This window comes from Acomys minous (genome assembly GCF_964271855.1).
Source record: "Acomys minous genome assembly, chromosome: 4".
In the NCBI taxonomy this organism is placed as follows: Eukaryota; Metazoa; Chordata; class Mammalia; order Rodentia; family Muridae; genus Acomys; species Acomys minous.
Genome location: NC_140486.1, coordinates 63607889 through 63631034, shown reverse-complemented (window position 1 = coordinate 63631034; position 23146 = coordinate 63607889). Strand labels below are relative to the sequence as shown.

The 23146-nt window shown below is 40.7% G+C and overlaps 1 protein-coding gene and 1 pseudogene across 5 annotated transcripts in view; both read right to left on the bottom strand.

Annotated features, from left to right (window-relative positions):
* Positions 1 to 3720: 3720 nt before the first annotated feature.
* The window catches only part of TRAPPC8 (trafficking protein particle complex subunit 8), an 88155-nt gene continuing 68729 nt past the window's right edge, over positions 3721 to 23146 (bottom strand). For all 4 annotated transcript variants that reach the window (XM_084780440.1, XM_084780442.1, XM_084780443.1 and 1 more), the window contains exons 22-29: positions 21685 to 21781; positions 19770 to 19838; positions 19616 to 19674; positions 15183 to 15356; positions 11277 to 11378; positions 8025 to 8170; positions 6106 to 6195; positions 3721 to 4818 (exon numbers count right to left, since the gene is read on the bottom strand). In XM_084780440.1, coding sequence (XP_084636566.1) covers positions 4584 to 4818; positions 6106 to 6195; positions 8025 to 8170; positions 11277 to 11378; positions 15183 to 15356; positions 19616 to 19674; positions 19770 to 19838; positions 21685 to 21781 — 972 coding nt within the window. In that variant the 3' untranslated portion in view covers positions 3721 to 4583. The remainder of the gene's footprint in view (positions 4819 to 6105; positions 6196 to 8024; positions 8171 to 11276; positions 11379 to 15182; positions 15357 to 19615; positions 19675 to 19769; positions 19839 to 21684; positions 21782 to 23146) is intronic.
* Positions 8212 to 10844, bottom strand: LOC311595944 (cytochrome c oxidase subunit 7A2-like, mitochondrial; annotated as a pseudogene). The gene has a single exon. The product of its transcript is annotated as a cytochrome c oxidase subunit 7A2-like, mitochondrial (transcript).

Below are 23146 nucleotides of genomic sequence, written 5' to 3'. Positions count from 1 at the left end.
TACTTTTTAAAAACATCCCTGTCACAGCTCCCTGCTTCCTCTTTTAGCCCCACCCTCTCACTCTCTCCCCTTCTCCTTAGAAATAGGGAATGCCCACCAGGCTACCCACCCACCCAGCATATCCAGTTACATCAGGACTAAGCTCATCCTCTTCCACTTAGGCCCAACAAGGCAGCCCAGCTAGAGGAAAGTGACCCAAAAGCAGACAACAGAGTCCATGTCAGAAACAGCCCCCAACCCTGCTCCAATTGCTAGAAGACCCACATGAAGACCCCCACAATAAAGCTGACCTTAACTGAAGAAGTTAAATTCTGAATTGCACATCAAATAGGGGATAGCTTTTTTTGGGAATTTAAAGTTGTATATATACTTTTCATTTATGAAAGAAAATGCCATGTACATGTATATGTGTGTGATAGAAATCTTTTATATCTATAAATATATTCAGTGACCCATAGAAATAACTACAGGGTTTCTCTGTGTAGCTCTGGCTGTCCTGGAGCTGACTCTGTAGACTAGGCTGGCCTCAAACTCCGAGATCTGCTTACCTCTGTATCCCAAGTGCTAGGATTAAAAGTGTGCGGCCATCACCTGGCCAATAACTACTTCTTAAAGATTTAAATTTATGTGTTTGTTTGTGCCTGGGGAGGCTAGGACCTGAGGTTATGGTAGTTAAGAAATCTGAAATTGCTTTGTCATTCATATAAAGACATGCAGACTACAGAGCAATCTCCTCTGTCTGCAGAGACCTGATGATCGTCAGGTGTGGAATAGCAACAAATCCCACTGGAACTGCTTGCAACACTACGCCAGAGCATTCCAAGTCTGCCCAATCCCCTCAGCACTTGTCCAGTAGTTATGACAATGCCTTAATGCTACTCCTTTTGTTGTTGTTTGAGGCAGGGTTTCTCTGTGTAGCCCTGGCTGTCCTGGACTCACTTTGTAGAGCAGGCTGGCCTTGAACTCACAGTGATCCTCCTGCCTCTGCCTCCCGAGCGCTGAGATTAAAAGCATGCACCACCACTGCCCAGTGCTTCTGCCACTCTTAGTATTCCTTGAGAGAGTTTCCTAAATGTCTAAGGGTAACCACAGGGAGCACACTTCCTGGGGAGACAATTCTCCTTGGGTCCCTAGTTCTGTTAGGAGCATCACGCATCCTCCACCTTCTAATTGCCTTTGGGAGCAGAGATGTCTGCTGCCCAGGGTCACAAAGTTAGCATACTGCTCTGCGTGGAGGCAGAAAACCAACTCTCATGTTAACCTAACTTCTACATGGTGTGCATGTGAGTGTGACACACACACACACACACACACACACACACACACACACACACACACACACCCTAAATAAATAATTAAAATGTAATTTAAAAGCTTTTAAAGCTGACCTCTGGCAGGTCAGAAGGTGCCTGTCAGTGACCGCAATGCTCAGCTTGAGTGCTCTATTAAAAATCGGTAATGTAGGCTGGGAATGCGGCTCACTTGGTAGAGTCCTTGTCTAGCATACACAAAGCCCCAGTTACATTCCCAGCACCAAGTAAACCAGGCACAGAGGCGTACACCACACCCGCAACCCCAGGAGCCAGAAGGAGAAGCGTCAGAAGTTTAAAGTCATCCTTAGTAAGTTGGGGACCAGAGTGGGCTATATGAGACCCTGTCTCAAAAAATGAATGGATTGGTGCCAGTTTCCAGCTCCTTTGGGGGCACCTGCATATATGGGGTACACACACACACACTTAAAAATTTAGTAAAATCTTTAAAAAGCAAAAACTATTCACCTTTCCCCTCAACTTTCTGAAGCTTCACCTCTTACAACACTGATTTATGCTGGAAGACACATTGATGGCAGCACGGAAGGAAAGCTGCACTCTAGCACCCCCCTGTGGTTATGGCTGGTGTCAGGAATCCCTTTTATGGCAAATTCTCAGACATTATACTGTCTTTTCTTCTTTGTAGTCTCATCTTGCCTGAATGCCCAAAATACACCTGGATCATCTCCTTAGGGTGACTTCAGCTCCGCCTTCACCTCTCTCCTTTCTAGTCTGTCTGCATTCCTGTTGTCTCCACTTGCAGTCTCTACAAAGGCTCCTACACAAGCTTGTCAGTTTTGCGCTGAATTCCCACTAATGGAAAAACTGGCACTGGTAGTATCCTCTTCCTAGCTATACTGGAATCAAGAATTAGGTTTGGCTCCACTGCTCTTACTGTGGGGCTCATATACACACCTGGAGAATGAACGGGAGGATTTGGGAAGCCGCCGTTAGCTTACAGCCATCTGAACTGAATGCTCTGGCTTAGTCTACAAATATACTTCACTCCCTTTCTGCAAAGATATTTTTTGCTGAGTTTAAAACTGTGGCTAAGGGCTGGGGGTGTAGTTCAAATCTTGGCTTCATATGCTCTTTCAACATATGTTGTATTTAGTCGTCGTCGTCTTCTCCTTCTTCTTCTTTTTGGTTTTTTGAGACAGGGTCTCTCTGTGTAGCCTTGGCTGTCCTAGACTCACTTTGTAGACCAGGCTGGCCTCGAACTCACAGTGATCCACCTGCCTCTGCCTCCCAAGTGCTGGGATTAAAGGCGTGCACTACCACACCTGGCTAGTACTCAGGATTTTAAACTCCAGCCAGGTAAAGTAGCTTTGCTTTTAGCCTCTCACTTATGACAGAAGTGAGAATAATTGCTGCACAAAGCCCTGGTACCAGCCCCAGCACTGCAGAAACTGGGTGCACTGATACCCGAAGCCCTGGTACTGACCCTAGCACTGCAGAAACTGGGTGCACTGATACCCGAAGGCCTGGTACCAGCCCCAGCACTGCAGAAACTGGGTGCACTGATACCCGCCTGAAATATTAGCACCTGGAAAGTAGAGAGAGGGGATCAGGAATTAAAGGTCATTCTTGGCTATACAGTAAGCTCAGAGCGAATCTGGGATGCACAAGACCTGCTACATAAAACAACACGCCGTTCAAGCTTTCAGACATCCCACTGGCTTGTACTGTGTTTATGAAGCCCTCTATCAGTTGTAACCACTGCTGCTCTTCTGGAGCTGACTCCTCTACGTGCATGAGGTCCCATGTGGCAGTACTGCATGCAGGCAGTCGAGGGAGGAGAGGCACTTGTTTCTGGCCTTGACTGTCTGTCTGCCTTTGCCCTCCACCGCGAGCAGTTTTTCCAGGATACATTCAGACGTAAGCAACACATGATCTGACATCACCTAGAAGCCTGTGAGGTTCTCCTACCACTGCCTATATTCTTCCTCTTCTCTTTCCAGACTCAATCTTTCCCCCCAGTTCTTTTCTTGGCTTGCTTCAATCTGCACATTGCTGCTGACTTACAGGTCTTGTCTTCCAAGTACATTAAGTCTGTGCCTGTCTCTAAGCCTCTTCTTTGAAGGGAGCAGACCCTAGGAGAACAGTCCCCTAACACCAGCCTGCCAGCTCTGTGCTTTGCTCTGGACTTTGGTCCACTAATCCTAGACTCACAGGATACTGCTTTAGAGCTGTTTCCTGTTCAGCTCAGAGACTGTACTTCTCCCCAGCAGGAGTCTGTAGAACCGGCACCAGAGCCTTCCCACGGGGGAAAGGGCGAAAGCCAGACCATGCAGACCTGAACTCAGCATCAGACAGGACGTGGACAAAGAAAAACTTCACTTGCTCTTCAAGAGCAAAGGCCTGCTTCATTTTTGAACAATGGCAATGAAGCTTTCACAGGAAACTAGGCTGGTGCCTACTGTACACGGTTGACATTTATTTTAAACAAAAATATATTAAGTCCTCACAAAGCCAAGTTTTAAAAAAGGCATCTAATAAATTTATACAGTGAATAGTATGTCTTTATTCTATTTACAGTAAATTTGTTATAAATATAATACATTTTTGAAAAGCTTATTTTTAACTTGAGTAGATTTATATTTTAAACAGATCAACTTAATTGTTAAAGTTATATAATAAAGAATATGATTTAATGACAAAAATCTTATTGTGAAATAGTGTGACAGTGAGAGATGAGAGGGGGAATAAAGTCAAACTCCTTCCAAAACTATGTTCAAAGCATCAGAAAAGCTTTTCTTTTTACAGCTATGTATAAGCCATCGGGACACCAGACTCAAGTGCGAATGCCCGTAACCAAGTTCAAAACCGAGCTTACAGAACTGTATGGGGCAAGGCAGGAAAATCTGTATTTAACACTCTATAGAACTTCACAGTAAAGGTAGGATCTTCAGACTAATGGCTTAATGGGAGTATTGCCAGCAAGGCCTTTCCTTCCTCAAGATCACCTCCTAAGAGTCACAACCATCAGATAAACTGCAACAGCAGACTTTGACATTTTTAAAGACACGGCTTAATAATAAGGTGATGGATATGTTTGAATTCTGTATTATAAGCATGTAATTATTATCAGGTTTAAAAGGAAAAAAAAAAAAAAGAATTTAAGCATTCTCAGCCCAGCATTCCATGTGTCAACTAAGCGCCAAGTCCCTGTATTTTGCAGTGATCAGAGAACTTCCTTAACAAGTTGGGTTTTTCAAACGCTGCTGTGAAATTAATTCCACAAAGTCAGACTGATTCTGTGTCTCTCGGCTGTCACGCATTATTGATGATAATCAGAGCAGGCATGGAGTTCTGCTGACTTGTTTCAAATACTGTAACCTGGTCGGATAATCTGGCGAATACCCTTGGAGTCCCAAGGTTATAAACACCTGTATGAACAAAGCATGCCTTCAGCTGCAAACTGTGTGTCTCCTGGCTTTTCAGCTGGAGTTTATACTGTGTCTGTCCAAGCCACGTGAATGATCCATGAGTTTCCAATGCCTCTGGACTAAAAGAAGAAGAAAATGGTAAGTTATAAAATTTTTCCTTTATAGTGTTTATGGGTTTTGTTTGTTTGTTTTTTGTTTTTTCAAGACAGTTTCTCTGTGTAGCTTTGGCTGGACTTGCTTTGCAGACCAGGCTGGCCTCCAACTCAGAGAGATTTGCCTGCCTCTGCGTGTCGGGTTTGGTGTGAACCACTGCACCCGGTTCTTCCTTTATGTGTTTTTGTTCTGAAGCCTTATATTTTTCTTTCATCAAATCCTTTTGTTTCTAGAAATTACTTATGAGATGAACTATTATTAATAACATTACTATAACACTCAACCATGCAATAACAGTTATTACTATTTTCTAGAAACAATGCTAAGAGTAGATTATTCCATTTAGTGCCTATAAATAACATCTAGTAAACAATGGAGCTTGACTTGAAACTGAGCTCTTAACCTCTTGGTTATCCAAATATAAAAAGCAACTGCATGTAAAAGAATGCCCATGATATTAAACTCTATAAAATTAGAAAGTGAAAACAATCCAGTGCCCAACAACACAGCCTAACTTAATGAGTTCATGATATAGTACCATACAATCTACTGTGCTTGGATTTTAAGGTGCCACCTGAAGTGTAACATGCTAACATGTAGTATATACTTCAGATGACTTGGTACCTGCAGAGCCAGAAGGTATCAGAGCTCCAGAACTGGAGTTGCAGAGAGACGGTTGTGAGCTGCCATACAGGCGCTGGAACTAAACACAGAACCTCTCTACAAGAGCACCAAGTGCTCTTGACCACTAAGCCATTTCTCCAGCCCCAGTTTTATTTTCTAATACAAAAATGCCCAAGACAAACTTGCTGGCTCTAGGAGAATTAAGTACTGCAATATAATGCAGACACCTTTGTTAACTTTTTTCTTTTTCTTTTTTAAAAATAGTTTAATTTTATTCTATATGCATTGGTTGGAAGGTGTCAGAGTCCCTGGAACTAGATTTACACACAGTTGTGAGCTATCATGTGGGTGCTGGGAACTGGACCCAGGTCCTTTGGGAAAGCAGACAGTGCTCTTAACCACTGAGCTATTTCACCAGCCCCTGTTAAGTATTTTCAAGTCAAGGGAAACCCTTTCTCATCTACTACCTCTGAGGTATTTCTCTGACACTGTACAGACAAATCTAGGGCATGTTTCACTTAACTCCATCCATGTTAGGCAATGATCTGCAGAATTTCAAAATACTGAATTGCTTTAAATGATACTAAATGCAGAGCTAAGGAACAACCTCTCATAAAATACGTTTTTACCTTGTTGTTTTATGCCGGAGATCAACTATTACATCTACGTCAGCCTTAGAACAGTTAGAAAGTAAAAGGGTGACTGGTACTAAACAAAGGCTGTGGAACAAAGACAAAGAAAAACATCAGTCATGCACTTTCTTCTTAGAAACAAGTTTCTTAAACTTGATAGAACACAGTTGGGTTCTTTTTACCCCCGTTTTTGGTTTTTTAAGGCAAGGTCTCTCTCTATAGCCTTGGCTGCTCTGCACTCTCTTTGTAGACCAGGTTGGCCTCAAACTCATAATGATCCACCTGCCTCTGCCTCCCCTGGGATTACAGGCGCCACTACACCCGGCTCCAGAAAACATGTTTAAAATAAAATTCAAGTAAAAAAAAAAAAAGCTGAGTCACAAAATCAGTCTAGGTAATTTATTTTGAAAGTAAAATACATGAATAAAACCTATCCATACTAAGTATGAGAATGTACGCTTCCTATAAGCAACACTGTTAAGTATAAGTGTTATCTCTAGATACGAGCATGGTTTAGGGTATGCTGGTGGCCTGCAGCATTTCCTTCAGTTAAACTATAAATGTGTAACTCACAAGGCAAAGCCAACACCCAGGAACTAACACTATCCTGGTCCAATATGATCCTCCCATGCTAAATGACTCACACCTTACTTAAATGCTAACAGACAGAAGAGATGTAGACATCTGCATGTCTCCTGGTAAATGTGCAGCACCGCTCACTTCTCCTGCTGCCCATCAAGTCCTCGGACCCTATAAACACATGGTCTACTGAATATTAGGCCTTTCTGGGGCATTTTAAACTGTTAGCCCTTTTCTCTCTCTCCAACTGCCCACTGCTGAGACCTCCTTCCTTCCTACCCTGCTGCCCTTCCCAGCTGTCCTCAGGTGTCCCTCTCCTTGCCTCACTGTTCACCATTTCTTGTCCCTCTCATCATCTCCCTGCCCAGCTCTACCAAGGGTGACTTCTTCTCCAAAACTGTGAACATCAATTGCCACATACACACTGGGTCCAAGATCATTCCACTCCGTTTTACACTCCGTGTCATCAGATTTAGAATTTTTTATTTTAAAAACTGTTTATACGTTACAGTTGTTTGTCAAAATTACAAATAAATCATTCCCTATGATACTTAGTACTTAAAAATTCTCCAGGTAGGGGGTAAGTTTGCAAGACAGTTCAGAAGGTAAAGGAGATTGCTACCAAGCCTGACAGCTTGAGTGTGATACCTAGGCTTCACGTGGTAGAAAGAGAAAACGAACTCCTGAAGGCTGCCCTTTGACCTCCACACAAATGCTATGGAATGTATTCATACATATATACAAACAATGTAAACAGATGTAAAAAGATATTTTAAGGAAATGAAATAGTCTAAATCTCACTGTAGTCATGGTGTAGGCTTGATCTGTGTCTAAACCAGAATGGTTAAAAAATTCCCCCCTAGATTTTGAGTTTATAAGAAAAACCTTAAAGCTCAAAAAGAAAGCTTTTGATAGGGAGAGAGGGAAAGGGGGGGGGGGAGGTGAGGGGAGAAGAGACAGAGACAGAAAAAGGAAGGGAGGGAGGAGATGCACACTCACAAACGCTAATATAGTAAAGGCTAAATCATTTAAGACTCAGTTAAATTTCTTTTGGTGTATGGGTTAATGCTGTTACCAAAATAATGTTAATTAAAATTTTTATTTTATTTTATTTTTTTTCTTTTCTTTTGATTTTTTTGAGACAGGGTTACTCTGTGTAGCCTTGGCTGGGCTGGACTCACTTTATAGAGCAGGCTGGCCTTGAACTCACAGAGATCCACCTGCCTCTGCCTCCCGAGTGCTGGGATCAAAGGTACAGTGATCCAAAATAATGTTAATTTTTAAGAATGGCTGTCTGTACATGTACATAGGAAAATTTAATAAGAATACCGTCAAACCTTTTTTGATGAAAAGGATGATGAAATGATTCTGGGTAGTGGAGACTTGTTTTAATGAGATTAGAAAGCTGTTCTACTGATGGTCTTGTGGAAACTGTAGTGTTTTCTGGCCTGAAAAACTTTAATAGTTCCATTTCTGGTGGTTCCTGAGAATAGACAAAAAAGATTAATAATGAAATGATGCTTTACAAAACTTACAGCATAAAAACTATTTAAAAACCAATGAAGAGAACCTAATCATGAAGAGTATTTGCTATTATTTAAACTAGCAGCTGATGTCATATACAATATAACCTGGGATACACATTAATTTCCCATTTACCTAACAATTCCACACATGAGTTTTGTAATCTTACATAATTACCTCAAAACTTTTCTTATATGTAAATTTTGGTTCCATAATTGATCATTTCAACAGTTGATGTAATTCTTTTTTTTTAAATTCAGATATTTATTCTGTAGTCAAATAAACCATAGCTTAAAGCCACAGCATTATTAAAGGGAAATGTCTGGTGTAGCTGTCTACAGCCCAACAGTGACAGGTATTCTCTTTCCCATAATGGAACAAACTTTTCACTAAGGATCTAGGCAAGGCAAATAACTCTTTGAAACAAACTACCCAATAAATAGGGGCAGATGGAAAAATCCCACAGGTAGCTAACTGAGATCCCCATTTCACACACCTGACCTCTGGCTTTTGTCTTCCTCCTGTGGTTCCTGCTTAGACAGTCCCAGAGGCACTGAGGACTGACTGCTATCAGTGAGCTCATGAGCAACTTTCATCCAGAAGCTCCAGGGAAACTAAAGCTCAGTGTCATTTCCTTAAACAACAGTTTTAACTGTAAAATGAGCTCTGACATTTGACAGCCACCTGCATCTCATACACAAACCAAAACATTGTACCCTTAGCTTTTCCCTCTTTGCAAAAATGGTAAGTATACTATTCAAGTAGAAAAAAAAGAAAAACAGAAATAATGAAAAACTCTATGAAAAAGCTTCATAGAGTTTGTGCCACAAAGTAACCCAGCCCTCTCCATAGGCCGATTCATTTGCTTTGGGGCTGTGAAGCCATGTAGAGGACGGTTAGGCAGTAGACTGCCCCTCCCACAGTCAGAGGCATGGTGGTCTGGTAAAGCATTTGGTCAGGAAGGCCTCACGTTAGGTGGATGGGCCCACCACAGCCTTCTCGAAGAATTTCTGGAGCTCTAGAATTTTGTTCTTCCCAGCATAATCATATGCTGTCACACTGGAGGTCAGTTTAGTCAGTGTGGCAAATATGACAGGTGGTGCCTCTGCGGAAATAGGCTTCCACCCCCGAGGACTATAGGCTTCTAAAGCTCAAGTTCTAGCCAACTTCTGTGTGAAACCACTAAACTTGTAGTACATGTTGGCTGAGCCCGACTTCACAATGCCAACCACCTCAGAGAAGGCGGTTGATATTCCTATCCAATAGAATTGCTTGGTACTCAGGCCATGAATATTTAATTGTATAGCACCAGTTTTAACAGCTGAATCAAGAAGTGATTGACAAACAGATATACTGTCTCAACTATATCACTTAAAGGATAATAAGTACTAAGGAGACAGCTCAGCTACTGCAGCGCGTGCCTGGTATGGATGGGTTCAAGCCCCAGCACTCTATCAGCCAGCAACAGCGGTCCCACTGTGACCCTTCAGCCTGGATAGTGGAAGCAAGAGAATCAGGAATTCAAGGTCAACCTCAGCTACACAGCAAGTTGAGGCTACTGTATAAGGTATCTAAGTTGTTCTGTTTTTCTTTTCGTTTCTCCTTTTTCTTTTTTGGTTTTTGAGATAGGGTCTTCTTTCTTTTAAAGGAGGAAACTGAACAACAGCATCAAAACTACCTCACAATGATCGGAAATACAGTTCTACTTATTTCAGAGCTTCATTAAAACAAAACGAAACCGGGCTGATTTTACCTACACTGTACACAGGACTTGCAAGGACCAAAGGAGAAGAACAGCAACACTGTGTCACACACAAGCATCAAGCCAGCAAGCCCTCTCTCCTAAGCTGTGGACACTTTTACACCTGGTAACATAAGGTCTTGCAGCTGACCTTGCATTCCTCCTCCCTCAGCCTTGGAATGAGTTACTGTTCAGGAACCCACTGTTCTTTCGGTTGGAAAACAATTGTTTCTACACTGAAATGGCCATTGAAAATTAAAGAGCTATGATGTGGACAGGTCTCGCAAAATGGCCTGGCCTGAGGGACCATGATAGACAGGCACCTTAGATCATCTACACATATTTGAAACTAGCAGCTCTGGTTTAGCTTCCTCTTCTGTTGTTGTTTTGTTTTTTTGAGACAGGGTTTCTTTTCTCTGTGTAGCCTTGGCTGTCCTGGACTTACTTTGTAGAGCAGGTTGGCCTTGAACTCAGTGATCCGCCTGCCTCTGCCTCCCTAGTGCTGGGATTAAAGGCGTGCACCACTACCGCTTGCCTCTGCTTTAACTTCTAAATCAGACACATAGTTTAGCTTAACCCGGAAGACAGAGCAGAGGAAGTCAGGAGGAGCTTCTGGGGAGCTACCAGGATCTTCTTTTAGGTTGAAACATGTTTCCATTTGTAAAAACTCTATGCTTATGATACTTTTGATTTTAAAAGTTTAATAAATGCATTATTAGGGATGGAGGGATGGCTCAGTGGTTGAAGAGCACCATATGTTTGCACTTCTAAAGGACCCCATTCATAAACAACCACTCAGAATTCCATGCATATGGTGCACAGACACAATCCTTGAGCACTGCATGCCCATGTTGTTCATACATATGTCTACGGACATTAAGCATGCACATGGTGTACAGACATACATGCAGGCATTATAAAAATTATAAAAATAATGTAAAAAGTTAAATACATTAACATATTCAAGTCATCTAAAACAACATGACTTCCACACTATACTGAATAAAGGCTAAAGGTATAGCTTAGTGGTAGAGTGTGGGCTTCTCAAGCGTCAGGCGCAGGGTTCAATCCCCAGCATAAGTTTCTACATATCACCTGTCAGAAGAAAAGACAAACAGTAGCCAAAGAAGGATATTTAGACAAATCAGGCATGTGACGCATGCCTCTAACTCCAGGATCAGAGGCTAATCCAGAGCCATATAACTAGACCCCGTCTCAAAATTGAGAAGACAAGGGCAGAGGGGGTGAGAAGCATGGCACAGAAAGACCATGAGCACGGGCAAACACGACGCACACACAGAACGCCTCGCAGCAACTGTCTTACCTGTTTCTGAGAATAGGAAAAGGCTTCTTTCCCAACAGTGTGAAGAACAACATGATGCTGGCCTTCTAAAATAAGCTGCTTATTATCTTCTACAACGTACGCCTGAAAATGCAACCAACAGAAATGTCACCTTTCACTCACCGTAGAAACCTCAAAAGTAACCATCTCAACATCTGGTGGGGAGAAAATATGACCTGTATCTATCTATTATCAATAACCCCACTTCAACTTTTATCTGTCTATTCTATCAAAAAACTATCTACCAGGTGGGAGAGATGGCTCGATGGTTAAGAGCACTGGCTGCTCTTCCAGAGACTAGGTTCAAAGGCAGCTCACCACTGTCTGTAAATCCAGTTCCAGGGAATCCACCAATGTATATGAAATAAAAATTAAAAAACAAAACCAAAAAAACCATCTACCCCTCCCTCGTAATCTATATGGGCTTTTATAAAACCCAACTGACCTAAATATTTCAAAGAGACAAACCTTGAGTGTTTTTTCCTTGTTTTTTCTATAGACTTTCAAGAAACCTCAAAGAAGTGTGCCATTAATACAGGCCGTGTGTGTGTGTGTGTGTGTGTGTGTGTGTGTATGTGTGTATGTGTGTGTGTGTGTGTGTGTGTGTGTGTGTGTGTGTGTGTACACCCCTGAGAGCTCCAGCTCAACATCTACAGTTTTCCTCAGCCAACTCTCTCACTGAACCCGGAGCTGCAAGGATCCACCTTCCTCTGCCCAACCCTGCACAAGGGTTTCAGATGCAGGCCAGTACCTGGCTTTTTCCCAGTGCTGGGGATCTGAACTCAGGGCCTGCGCTTGTATAGCAAGTGCTTTAGTGGCTGAGCCATCACCACAGGCCCAAGTAAGGTTTCTTAAGGTGATCTCAGTTATACACCAAGAAGTGATGCATATATAAGCTTCTTTACTCAATTGCCAAAATACAGGTGACTATAATTGAACCCTGTGAGTGAAAATGTCATGTTTTATCAGACTGTATAGTCCAAGGTGGCCTCAAATCTGTGATTTTCTGTCTGCACTGAGTGCTAACATTACATGTGTGTACCAGCATGTCTACTTTAATCTACACATGTGCTTTTCATTTTGGTCCACTTTTCCAAGATGGGCTCTCACAGGCTCAAATGGAATCTGCTATGTAGCTCAGGCTGAAATAAAATTTAAGGCTTCTGAATGCTAGAATTAGAGACAACTGGCACACATGTTTTGGATACACAGGCTTTTTACTACTAGCAAATAGTAAACTGAATTAATTTACTTTAAAATATTTGCTCCAATTTACAATTTTTCTGTCTCTTGAATTGACTGTTCTAGAGAAATATTTGTCAACGGCTTTGATTTACTCTAATTATATAAATAGGCAAGTTTTATCTTTTTTGTTTTTAATTTTATTTATTTTATGAGCATCAATATTTTGTTAGCATGCATGTTTGTGCACTATGTGCATTTCTCGTACCTGAGGAAGCCAGAAGAGAATGTTGGATGCCTTGGGATTAGAGTCATAAGCCACCACATGGGTGCTAGGAACTGAACCTGGGTCCTCTGGAAGAACAGCCCAATGCTCTTAACTGCTTAGCCATCTCTCTAGCTCTGAGTTACTTTTTTAAAATAAGCCCAATTTTCTTTAGATTCAAGAGACTGCATCAGAATGCTACAAGAATCTTAATGCTAAATGTTAAATTTCTGTATTTACTCACCAGTGACAGCTTGTCATTTGGGGTCACCCTATAACTACTACAGTCCTAAGGCAGGCACAGGACCGCCAGCCCACAGCCCACTCAGCCCAGAACCCAGAAGTAAATAAGTTGAACAGCTGCTGCCTTATCCTTACAGGAGCTCACTGATGAAGTCATGAGACAATGTTAGACATCTAAACAGACTCCAGGCCAACCTGAGCAACATGAGACCCTGTGCACGCCTTTAATCCCAGCACTCGGGAGGCAGAGGCAGGAGAGCGCTGTGAGTTCGAGGCCAGCCTGGTCTACAAAACGAGTCCAGGATAGCCAGGGCTACACAGAGAAACCTCTCTCTCTCTCTCTCTCTCTCTCTCTCTCTCTCTCTCTCTCTCTCTCTCTCTCTCTCTCTCTCACACACACACACACAAATAAAAAAAAAAATTAAAAAAAAAAAAAACAAAACAAAACAAATCAAAGTAATTTGACACCCAAGAGAGGAGTTGGGTCCTGAATAGTGTTTAATTCACAAAACCTCCTGTTCCTGTGCATGCTATCCCACAATTAAGATGACTTTACAAGGGTTTAGTAGCTAGCCAGGTGTGATAACACACGCCTGTAATCCCAACAGTTCGAAGGTATGGAAAGAATCAGAAGTTCAAGGCCAAGCTTGATTATATGAGATCCTGTCAGAAAAAGAAAAACCAAACCAGAACGGAAAAAGTACTTTTTGTTTTTGTTTTTGAGACAGGGTTTCTCTGTGCAGCCCTGGCTGACCTGGACTCACTTTGTAGTCCAGGCTGGCCTCGAACTCACAGCGATCCACCTTCCTTTGCCTCCCGAGTGCTGGGATTAAAGGTGTGTGGCACCATGCCTGGCTTGAAAAAGTATTTTTTAATTCTCTTTAATTTACAGACATTTTTTGAACGCAATATAAATGCAGCTCCAGGTATTAATTACAACAAACTCTGCATCCTATTCTTCAATGCATTCACACCTCTACATTCCATCAAAGACTATACTTTACGTTTTCTTTTACATGTGGTCACTGCACCATTTTTGGAAATGTAAAATTTTCTTCCCACCCAAGGTCATTTTGGACTTGACAGTTGAGTACAGATGGTTTCAAAAATATAAACTACTTCCAGTAGCAATAAATAAAGGGAAAAATGAAGGGAAAAAAAGAAGAAAAGGCACACAAAAAAGATGGAACACAGACAACAATAAGCCATGGCTACTGGAACCACGGACTGTGCCCCCTACAGACTCACAGAGCTATTTCTTTCTTGACAGTGTCTGGACATGCTCATGATAACAGAGAGTTGTGTTTATTTGCTTGTTTTAAATTTTTTTGAGACAGGGTTTCTGTGTGTAGCCTAGGCTGTCCTGGACTCACTTTATAGACCAGGCTGGCCTAGAACTCACCAAGCCACCACGCCCAGCTGCTAGAATTTAATGGGACCTGCATATCCACAATATTCTTGGTGACACACAGAAACAACACTAACTCACAGAAAAAAGGCACCAGCTTTTGTTGAATTCTTCTTTTTAGACAAAAACATCCAAAGTCATTATGGAACCACTAAAATTTGTAAAATAATTTCAATATTGAAGCTGAACATTTTAACCAGAAAAATATAAATGAGTTTACATTTGTTCTCCAGTTTGAAAATAAAATATTTAGGCCTGAATGCAGTGCCACAGACCTTCAATCCCAGAAAGATGGGTTTCTGTAAGTTCAAGGCCAGCCTGGTCTATATAGCAAGTTCTAGGCTAGCAGGAGTACGTATTGAGACCCTGTTTCAAACAAACAAACAAACAGGAAAGAAAAGAAAGAAAAGGGAGGCAGGCAGGCAGATATGCAGGCCAGGTGTGATGACACACACTGTATTTCCAGTACTCGTAAAGCTATATCAAGAGTACAAAGAGTTTGAGGCCTGCCGGTGCTGCAAAGAAAAACCCTGTGTCAAAATGCAAAATGAAACCACACAAAACTTTTTGGTTTTTTTTTTCTTTTTTGATTTTTTGAGGCACGGTTTCTCTGTGTAGCCTTGGCTTTCCTTAAACTCTCTGTATAGACCAGGCTGGCCTTAAATTCACAGAGATCCGCCTGCCTCTGCCTCCCAGAGTGCTGGGGTTAAAGGCACGCGCCACCACGCCTGGCTCAGACAAAGCTGAAACGTCTCTAAGTGAGGTTTGCTGAGGACATGGAGTGCCCTACCTTCCATAACACGACAATGTTCAGGTCCACCTCACTGCACTTCTCAATCAGCCTCACAGCATCCTCTGCTGCATGCTTCTCAGGATGTGCAGAAAGCTCATCGCGTGGTTTCTTCAACTCCGAGGATAAACTTCGGTAAAAGAAATCTGCACATGGACTTGCTGAACTTATTATCTGTTAAAAGATAAATTACTTGTCTACATAAGTGTTTTAACTAAATGCCCTGTCAAAACTTACTCTGTCAGTCATTTAAATATACTCTACAAAAATGAACAACTCTAAAGCTCAGGTTCAATTATTAATTTCTTGTCTGTACAGTTGAATATGAGAAAGCCATTTGAATACCTAAAAGACTTAGTGCAAATTACTCAGAACCTGAAAAGATGTTACACCAAAACATTTTATGCTCTCATGATTCTCCAAGCGTCCAGGGAGGATGAAGAAAAAATACAATTCTACATTACAAATGTGCTTCTCATTCTGTTTAAATCCATAGAAACATCAGTCAGACTTTTGAATTGCACCAACACTCATTTCATTGTGTCTGTTGTTAAATAATTTTGTGTGAGGTTTCTGGCTGATTTAAGAATACACTTATGAGGACACTATCCAGGAAACATCTAATAAAATGACACACACAACCATAGACATTAATTTGCCCTTTGTATTTACTTGAAAGAGATGTAAGAAAAGAGTCCAATCTATAGGATTTCTCTTGTAGATAAAATATGCTCTTGTAGTAAAATCTCTACATTTACAGTTTTATGAATTACTTACTATCCATATATCATTTAGATGAAAAGCTTCACAATACAAAGTAAATATTAAATGTTAACAAGTACACACTGGCTGGCAACACCCAGCCTACCTCAAAGAAGATGATGAGCATCAAAGAATCTCTTCATGGAGATGGCTTCAAATGTGGCAAACAAGCCACTGGGCAAAATGTCCTCATTTCTCCCACAGACAGAATTCTGCCTAAAAATGAGCAAGCTTGGGTGCAGGCAGAGTCGATGGCTAACTCCGCCATACAGGGTAAGCAAGTCTTCAATAGTTCCTGCCTCACAAATATGTCTGCCAGATATATTGGGCCAGAAGGCTTAAGATGATGTTCCAACATTATAGAGAGTTTTGCGTGACCGTTCAGGCAGCAAACTGTCTCTGTCATCTTCTCATTTGGCAAGCTGCTAACCTACACTCCCTGTATACTCAGGTAATTAATTTTATTCCTTTTCAAGTCTCTGATGGGGTTGAAGACCAGATATTTTAGTTTTACAATTAAGCTTAGTTGTTTAGGGGTTAAGATGTTTTTAGGTCTAGATAGATGTTTTAAGTTGATAATGATGAGATATGATAGATATTGATTTACATTCAGAATTTTAGATGTACTGAGATAGGAAAGATGTTTTCTTCAAGGCTGTCAAATACAAATAGCCAAAACACTATGAATGTAACATTTATATAATTCCTGATTGTTTCATGGTTCCTCTTGCTGTAAGTAGTTTATTGTTTATATGTGTAATAATATAAATGTACATGTAAAAAATAAAAATAAATATTTAATAACAACTGCCCCCAAAACTATTTTGGATTATAGCAAAAACCAGCCAGGAGACCCATGTGCTTTATAAATGCAAAATTCAATATTTAATAGACTACAGTGATTTTTTTTCTATTTAAATTGACCATTTATAGGGATATTAGTTGCTGTTGGTTAACCTAAATGATAGTTTTATTAGTATAAATGTTATTATTTTATACTGATACTTTAAAAAATTCTAACAAATTATAGAATGTGAAACTAATACTTTAAACTTTAAGGAACATGAGTTAATAAAAACAAAAATAGGGTTGGAGAGATGGCTCAGAGGTTAAAAACACTGACTGCTTATCCAGAGGTCCTGAGTTCAATTCCCAGCAACCACGTGGTGGCTCACAACCATTTATAATGTGATCTGATACCCTCTTCTGGCCTGCAGGTGTACATACATGCAGTCCATTGTATATACAATAAATAAATAAATCTTAAAAAAAGAAAACAAAAATAATAGGCATTTCAATTTTTTAAAAATAAAAATTATTTTAAGAAATACATGCTGGGCCAGAGAGATGGCTCAGCTGTTAAGAGGTAGGTTCTCAACTGAAAATAAAAGTACGACTCCAGCCACTTAAAAAAAGACAAAAACAAAAACAAAAAACAAAAACAAAAACCAAACAAACCAAAAAACAAAGCCAACCAACTAACCAAACAAACAAAGACATTTTTCCCCCTTCTGATGAACCTTTTCTGGTAACCTCATAGTTTTCTTATTAATCTGTACTATCTGGTGTTATTCAACCAAATACTTCAAAAAAGGGCCTTTGTTTCTGCCTTCTTTAGTGTTCATATACAATATTATTTAACAACATATACAATAAAAGTTGCAACTTTTAATATAATTTAAGGGTCCTACTGATTCTTCTAAAAAATTAAATATTTTAAAATAAAATTAAAAAGTGACCCACCAGGTCTGGTGACAGGCCTATCATCCCAGCAAAGACAACTTAGTGAGAACCTTCTCAAAGTAAAACATGGGGTGAGGCTCTAGCTTAGTGGAGAGTGCTTGCCTAGCATATGGAATACCCTAGGTTCAATCACCAGTATTACAATAAGCAAACAAACAAAAAGACAATAAGGAAAAAGAAATGATGAAAATATACAAGTGTAGACTGGAAATAGTGTTAATTCTAACATTTAAATACACACATGCTTTGCAATTATTGGGCCTTTGTAGCTTTCAGATGTTTAAACAGCTGTTTCCTCAAATACTGTCACAGAAGGTTAAGTCAGGTGAAAACTCTTGATCAGAGAAATGCAACACTTCTAGAGAAATCTGGAATTATTAAAGAGCATGAAGAAGTAGTTTCTTTTTTTTTTTCTCCTTTCTTTTTTTGATTTTTTTTTTTTTTTTTTAAAGACAGGACTTCTCTGTGTAGCCTTGGCTGTCCCAGACTTGCTTTGTAGACCAGGCTGGCCTTGAACTCAGAGAGATCCACCTGCCTCTTCTGGGATAACAGGCGTGAACCACCATGCCTGGCATGAAGAACTCATTTCGTTAATAATACATACAATAATACAGGAGGATAGTGTGGCTCATTAGATACCTCTCCAGACTACAGCAGGGCTGATGGTTCAACAGTAATAGCATTTGTCATACACACTTGGTGACCTCAAGTGGATCCCTAGAGCCCACATCTTAGTCCCAGCATCCTTAAGGAAAAGTGAAGGTACATATAGACGCAGCCCAAAACTTGCAGGCCAGCTAGCCTGGGAACACACAGAGTGCAGCAGCAGACACAAGGGAAGACCCTGTCTCACAAGAGGAAAGAGAACTGACCTCAGAAAGTGGTGTCTCGCTGACCTCTACACATGCACCACGGCACACACATGGCACACAAGTATAGTATGAGAGCATACGCAAAATTAAATTAATTAATTTAAACAAAATGTTAATGTGTATTCCGAGCTGAGACATAGCTCAGTTGATAGAGCAAGGACAAAGCATATACAAAGCTTTGGGTTCAACCTCCAGCTCCACATGGAGAGCCAGACATGGTGACATAAGCCTGTATTCCTAGCACTCGGGATGGAGAGACAGGAAGATGAAAAGTTCACGGTCAGCTACACAAAGAGTTTAAGGCCAGGCTGAACTACAAGTCCAGAAAGCTTCTTACCAGAAAGTCCAGATGGTTTCTTACCAACCATCAAGAAAATTTAAAAACAACCGTATTCTCAAACTCTACTGCTGATCATAATGGAGCTTCAGAAGTGTGGGGCAAAGACATCCCAACAAACCTTAGGCCTAAAGACCGAGCTACACTACAGTCTATAGCACCACCCAGAAACTGACAACCACACAGAACCTCAACTCCACCACGGCCATGACACACCCCAGTGCACACCTGTTCCATGTGAAGGGCACTGCTCCAGGGGACTCACGCATATTACGATCAAGGGTTATGGAAAACTTCCAAGTTCCAAGATAGCCTGTGCACCCAGTGTTTCTAGGTCTCGGAACCATGTGGTATGTCCAAGTTTGAAGGCAATAGTACAAGGAAAGAATTTTAAGCAGACTTAGAAGAGAGGAGTCCAGTCTACATGCTATACTATAGCCACTTTTCCTAACCCGAACAGTTTCCTCGAGTAATTATGGCTTTTGTAAAATCCCAAGTACTGCGTCTATTTCTCTGGATATTTTTAGAAGAAATCAGCGCTTTTTAAGTGAAGAGCACACTTGGATTCTCTTAAGGACTAAAGGTGGGTATAATAAAACTCAGTAAAGCTCAGATGCTCACTATTCAGAGACAGTTATTAGTGACACTACAGTTTCCTCAAAATAGATACTCTAAAACTAAGGTATTTACATCACACATTACTGTGCATCGTTGCATACCTGTTCATTTCCAAAGATGATATCTGCAAAAGTGTATTTTTCTGAGGACTGTATAGCATCTAAAAAAAAACACACAGGAAAACAAACTAATCATATCACTTCTGTGGGATATAAAATGGACATTTAAGAAAGTATGAAAATAAAACAAACTTACCTTCTTTTTGTTTACATCTTACTGCCTTGAAGCAAAACTTTCCCTTCTCCCTACTGGCAAGTTTGGCATCTGGGAATAAAAATGTTTCTCAGGTTACAAAATGTGTAAAGCCCAATTTATTATTCAGACTTCCTTAGTCAAAAGAGAAGTTAATTATTAAATATAAAGAGGTTGCATTTGGCTGGATGTGGTGGTGCACACCTTTCATCTCAGAGCTGGAGAGGCAAGCCAAGTTGATCTACACGATAAATTCCAGAACAGCCACGGCTATACAGAGAGGCCTTGCCTCTAGAGGGAGAGGGGACAGAAATTTCATTAACAAAAAAATCTTTGCGAGCTAGATGTGGTGGTGCACGCCTGTAATCTCAGCACTCTGGAGGCAGAGGCAGGCAGCTATCAGTTCAAGGCCAGCCTGGTCTCCAAAGGGAGTGCAGGACAGTCAAGGCTACACAGAGAAATCCTGTCTTGGAAAACCAAACCAACCAAAACCAAAACCGAAAACTTTTGTGTTCTTTTCATGAAATGAATATTAACCATCTGAAAAGCTTAAAACTCAGAATTTTAAGATACATAAGCATATGTGACTTTATAATTCTCTCTGTGTGTATTTGGTATTTAATGTTCTAAACAAAAAGTTCGAAAGGGAGCCAGGCATGGTGGCACACGACTTTAATCCCAGCATTCCGGAGGCAGAGGCAGGTGGATCTCTGTAAGTTCAAGGCCAGCCTGGTCTACAAAGGGAGTCCAGGACAGCCAGGGCTACACAGTGAAACCCTGTAAAAAGTTTGAAAGGTTAGAACCTAAGGTTCTAGGAACCCATAATCTTACCACTTGATCATATCCTTTTAGCTTTTTTCAATCATTATCTTTTAGTATTTTTCCACATGCACTTATGCAAATTATATTTTTGCCATGGTGTATTTCCCACCACTATACCTGGCTTTTAAAAAATGTTGTTATAGCAGGTATGGTGGTGCATGCCTTTAATCCCAGCACTCGGGAGGCAGAGGCAGGGGCGGAGAGCTGTGAGTTCCAAGCCAGTCTAGTCTACAAAGTGAGTTTAAACAACAACAACAACAAAATGTTATTATAGAGCCAGAGAGATGGCTCAATAAGCAAAGATGCTTGCTAACAAGTGTGATGACTCGAGTTTAATACTGGGATCCAAATGGTGGGAAGAGAGAACTAACTCCCCCCAAACTGTCCATTGAGCTCCACATATGTTCTATGGAAAGTGAATGTACACATGAGCACAGACACAAAAATAAAAATAAAAAAGGAAAATTTAAAAAATTAAATGTCGGGGCTGGAAAGATGGCTCAGAGGTTAAGAGTTCAATTCCCAGCAACCACATGGTGGCTCACAACCATCTATAATGAGATCTGGTACCCTCTTCTGGCATCAGGCACCATACAGGCAGAATACTGCATATTTAATAAATAAATGAATGAATAAATAAATAAATATTTTTTTTAAAAATTAAATGCCAATGAATTTTACTGGCCACAAAAGTCAACATGAGTAGCAGCATAATTTACAATGAAACCATAACCATTTATCTGCAGTAAACATGAATGTGCTGTGTACTCAGAATATAGATTTTTCCATATGTTCAGTTAATTCATATTCTTCAAATATGAAATGCCCCCATTGCTAGTTTGAACAAGACTGGGAGCAGGCCTTGCAGTCTTATGCCTATCTACTCTCTTCCTCCTGGCTACAGATGCAATGTGACCAGCTGTGTCAAGCTTCTGCCCCCACACCTTTGCTGAAAGGATGACTGCATCCCTTCAAACTATAGCGAAAACAAGCCCTTCCTCCCATAAGTTGCTTCTTCACATGTTTGGTGATTCAACAAGAAAGTGACTGACACAGTTCCCCAAATAAAACTCAGTGTGAGGCTAAGGGTACAGACCTTTGTTTTCCGAGATGTTCACAGACTTGTGTAGCTGCCAGTACTTGCTACTGCTTGACACCTGCACCATGTGGAACTCCTTAACCCCTGCTTCACTCTGTCAAAGACACACGAAAGTTACTCAGGGTTAAGAGCACTGAGTGAAATAGTCCCAGGAGGACAAAACCATGCTACTCAAGTCAACCGAAATTAACATTAGAGGGCAGGGAGAAGCTCAATGGTAGAGCACTTGCCTCGTGTGGAGATCCCTGTTTAATTTAGTACAGGAAAGGCAGGGCAACCCTCCTAGATTTGGGGGCTGGATAAATGGCTCAGTGGTTAAGAGCATTTGCTGAACTCCCAGAGGCCCTAAGTTTAGTTCTCAGCACCAAAATGGCAGTTCACAATAATCTGTACTTCCATTTCCGGAGAATCAGCCTCTTCAGACTTCTGTGGGCACCAGGCACACATGTAATGCACTTATGTACAAGCAGGAAAAAATTTCATACACATGAAATAAAAAGAACTCTTCAGAAATATATATTTGAAATAATTCAACAATATAAATTTCAACAAGTTATTCAAATCCCTCTCTAACATCTTTAGGTTACAACAAGAAATGTATTAGCTGCATTTCATATCCATACATAAAGTTACTAGAATCTATTGTTTCTAGTAGTATTTAATAATCAAAATTATTTGTAAGCCAGGTATGACAATTCATACCCAGATCCCCACACTGGGTGGCTGGAGCAAAAAAACTACTGTTTATAGACTATGTCTCAAGCTTCAGGCTTCCATGTGTTACAGAATGAGACCATGACTAAAAGAGAAAACAAAACCAAAAGCCCCATCTGCTGTGGACTTTTAATTGAAACTATTCTGACACTTTCTGAGTCAGAGTAACAGCTGGCCCAGCCTTCATGAAGCATTCTATGGACCAGATTTGGTGACACATGCCCATAATCTCAGTGCTCAGGAGGAAGAGGCAAGGGCTGGAGACTGAGTCTGAGACCACATATCTCTCAACAAAAAAGGTACGACATGTTCTTTTATTTCTTCTGATGCTTCTTTTCATGACATATTCTCATTAATGTTAAAAAAAAATGCAAGCAATTAGCTGGACACAGTAATGCAGGCCATAAGCCTATAATCCTGCACTCAGGAGGCTGACAAGTTCCAAGTTCTTAGACTAAAACGTAGTAAGATACCACAGAAGGGAGGACAGAGGAAAGGAGGGGAGGGAAGGACATTTATACACATAAAATGAACACAACTCTTCAGAAATAAAAACATTCGATGTAACATGTATTTGAAATAATTTAAAAATATGTATTTTTTTATAGACTATATATATATAACAACAACAACAAAAAACCCTCTCAAACCAGTGTGCAATTTAAATTGTGCACATGCACACTAGTGTGTGTGCGTGTACATACAGGGTTTCTCTGTATAGCCCTGACTGTCCTGGAACTCTGTA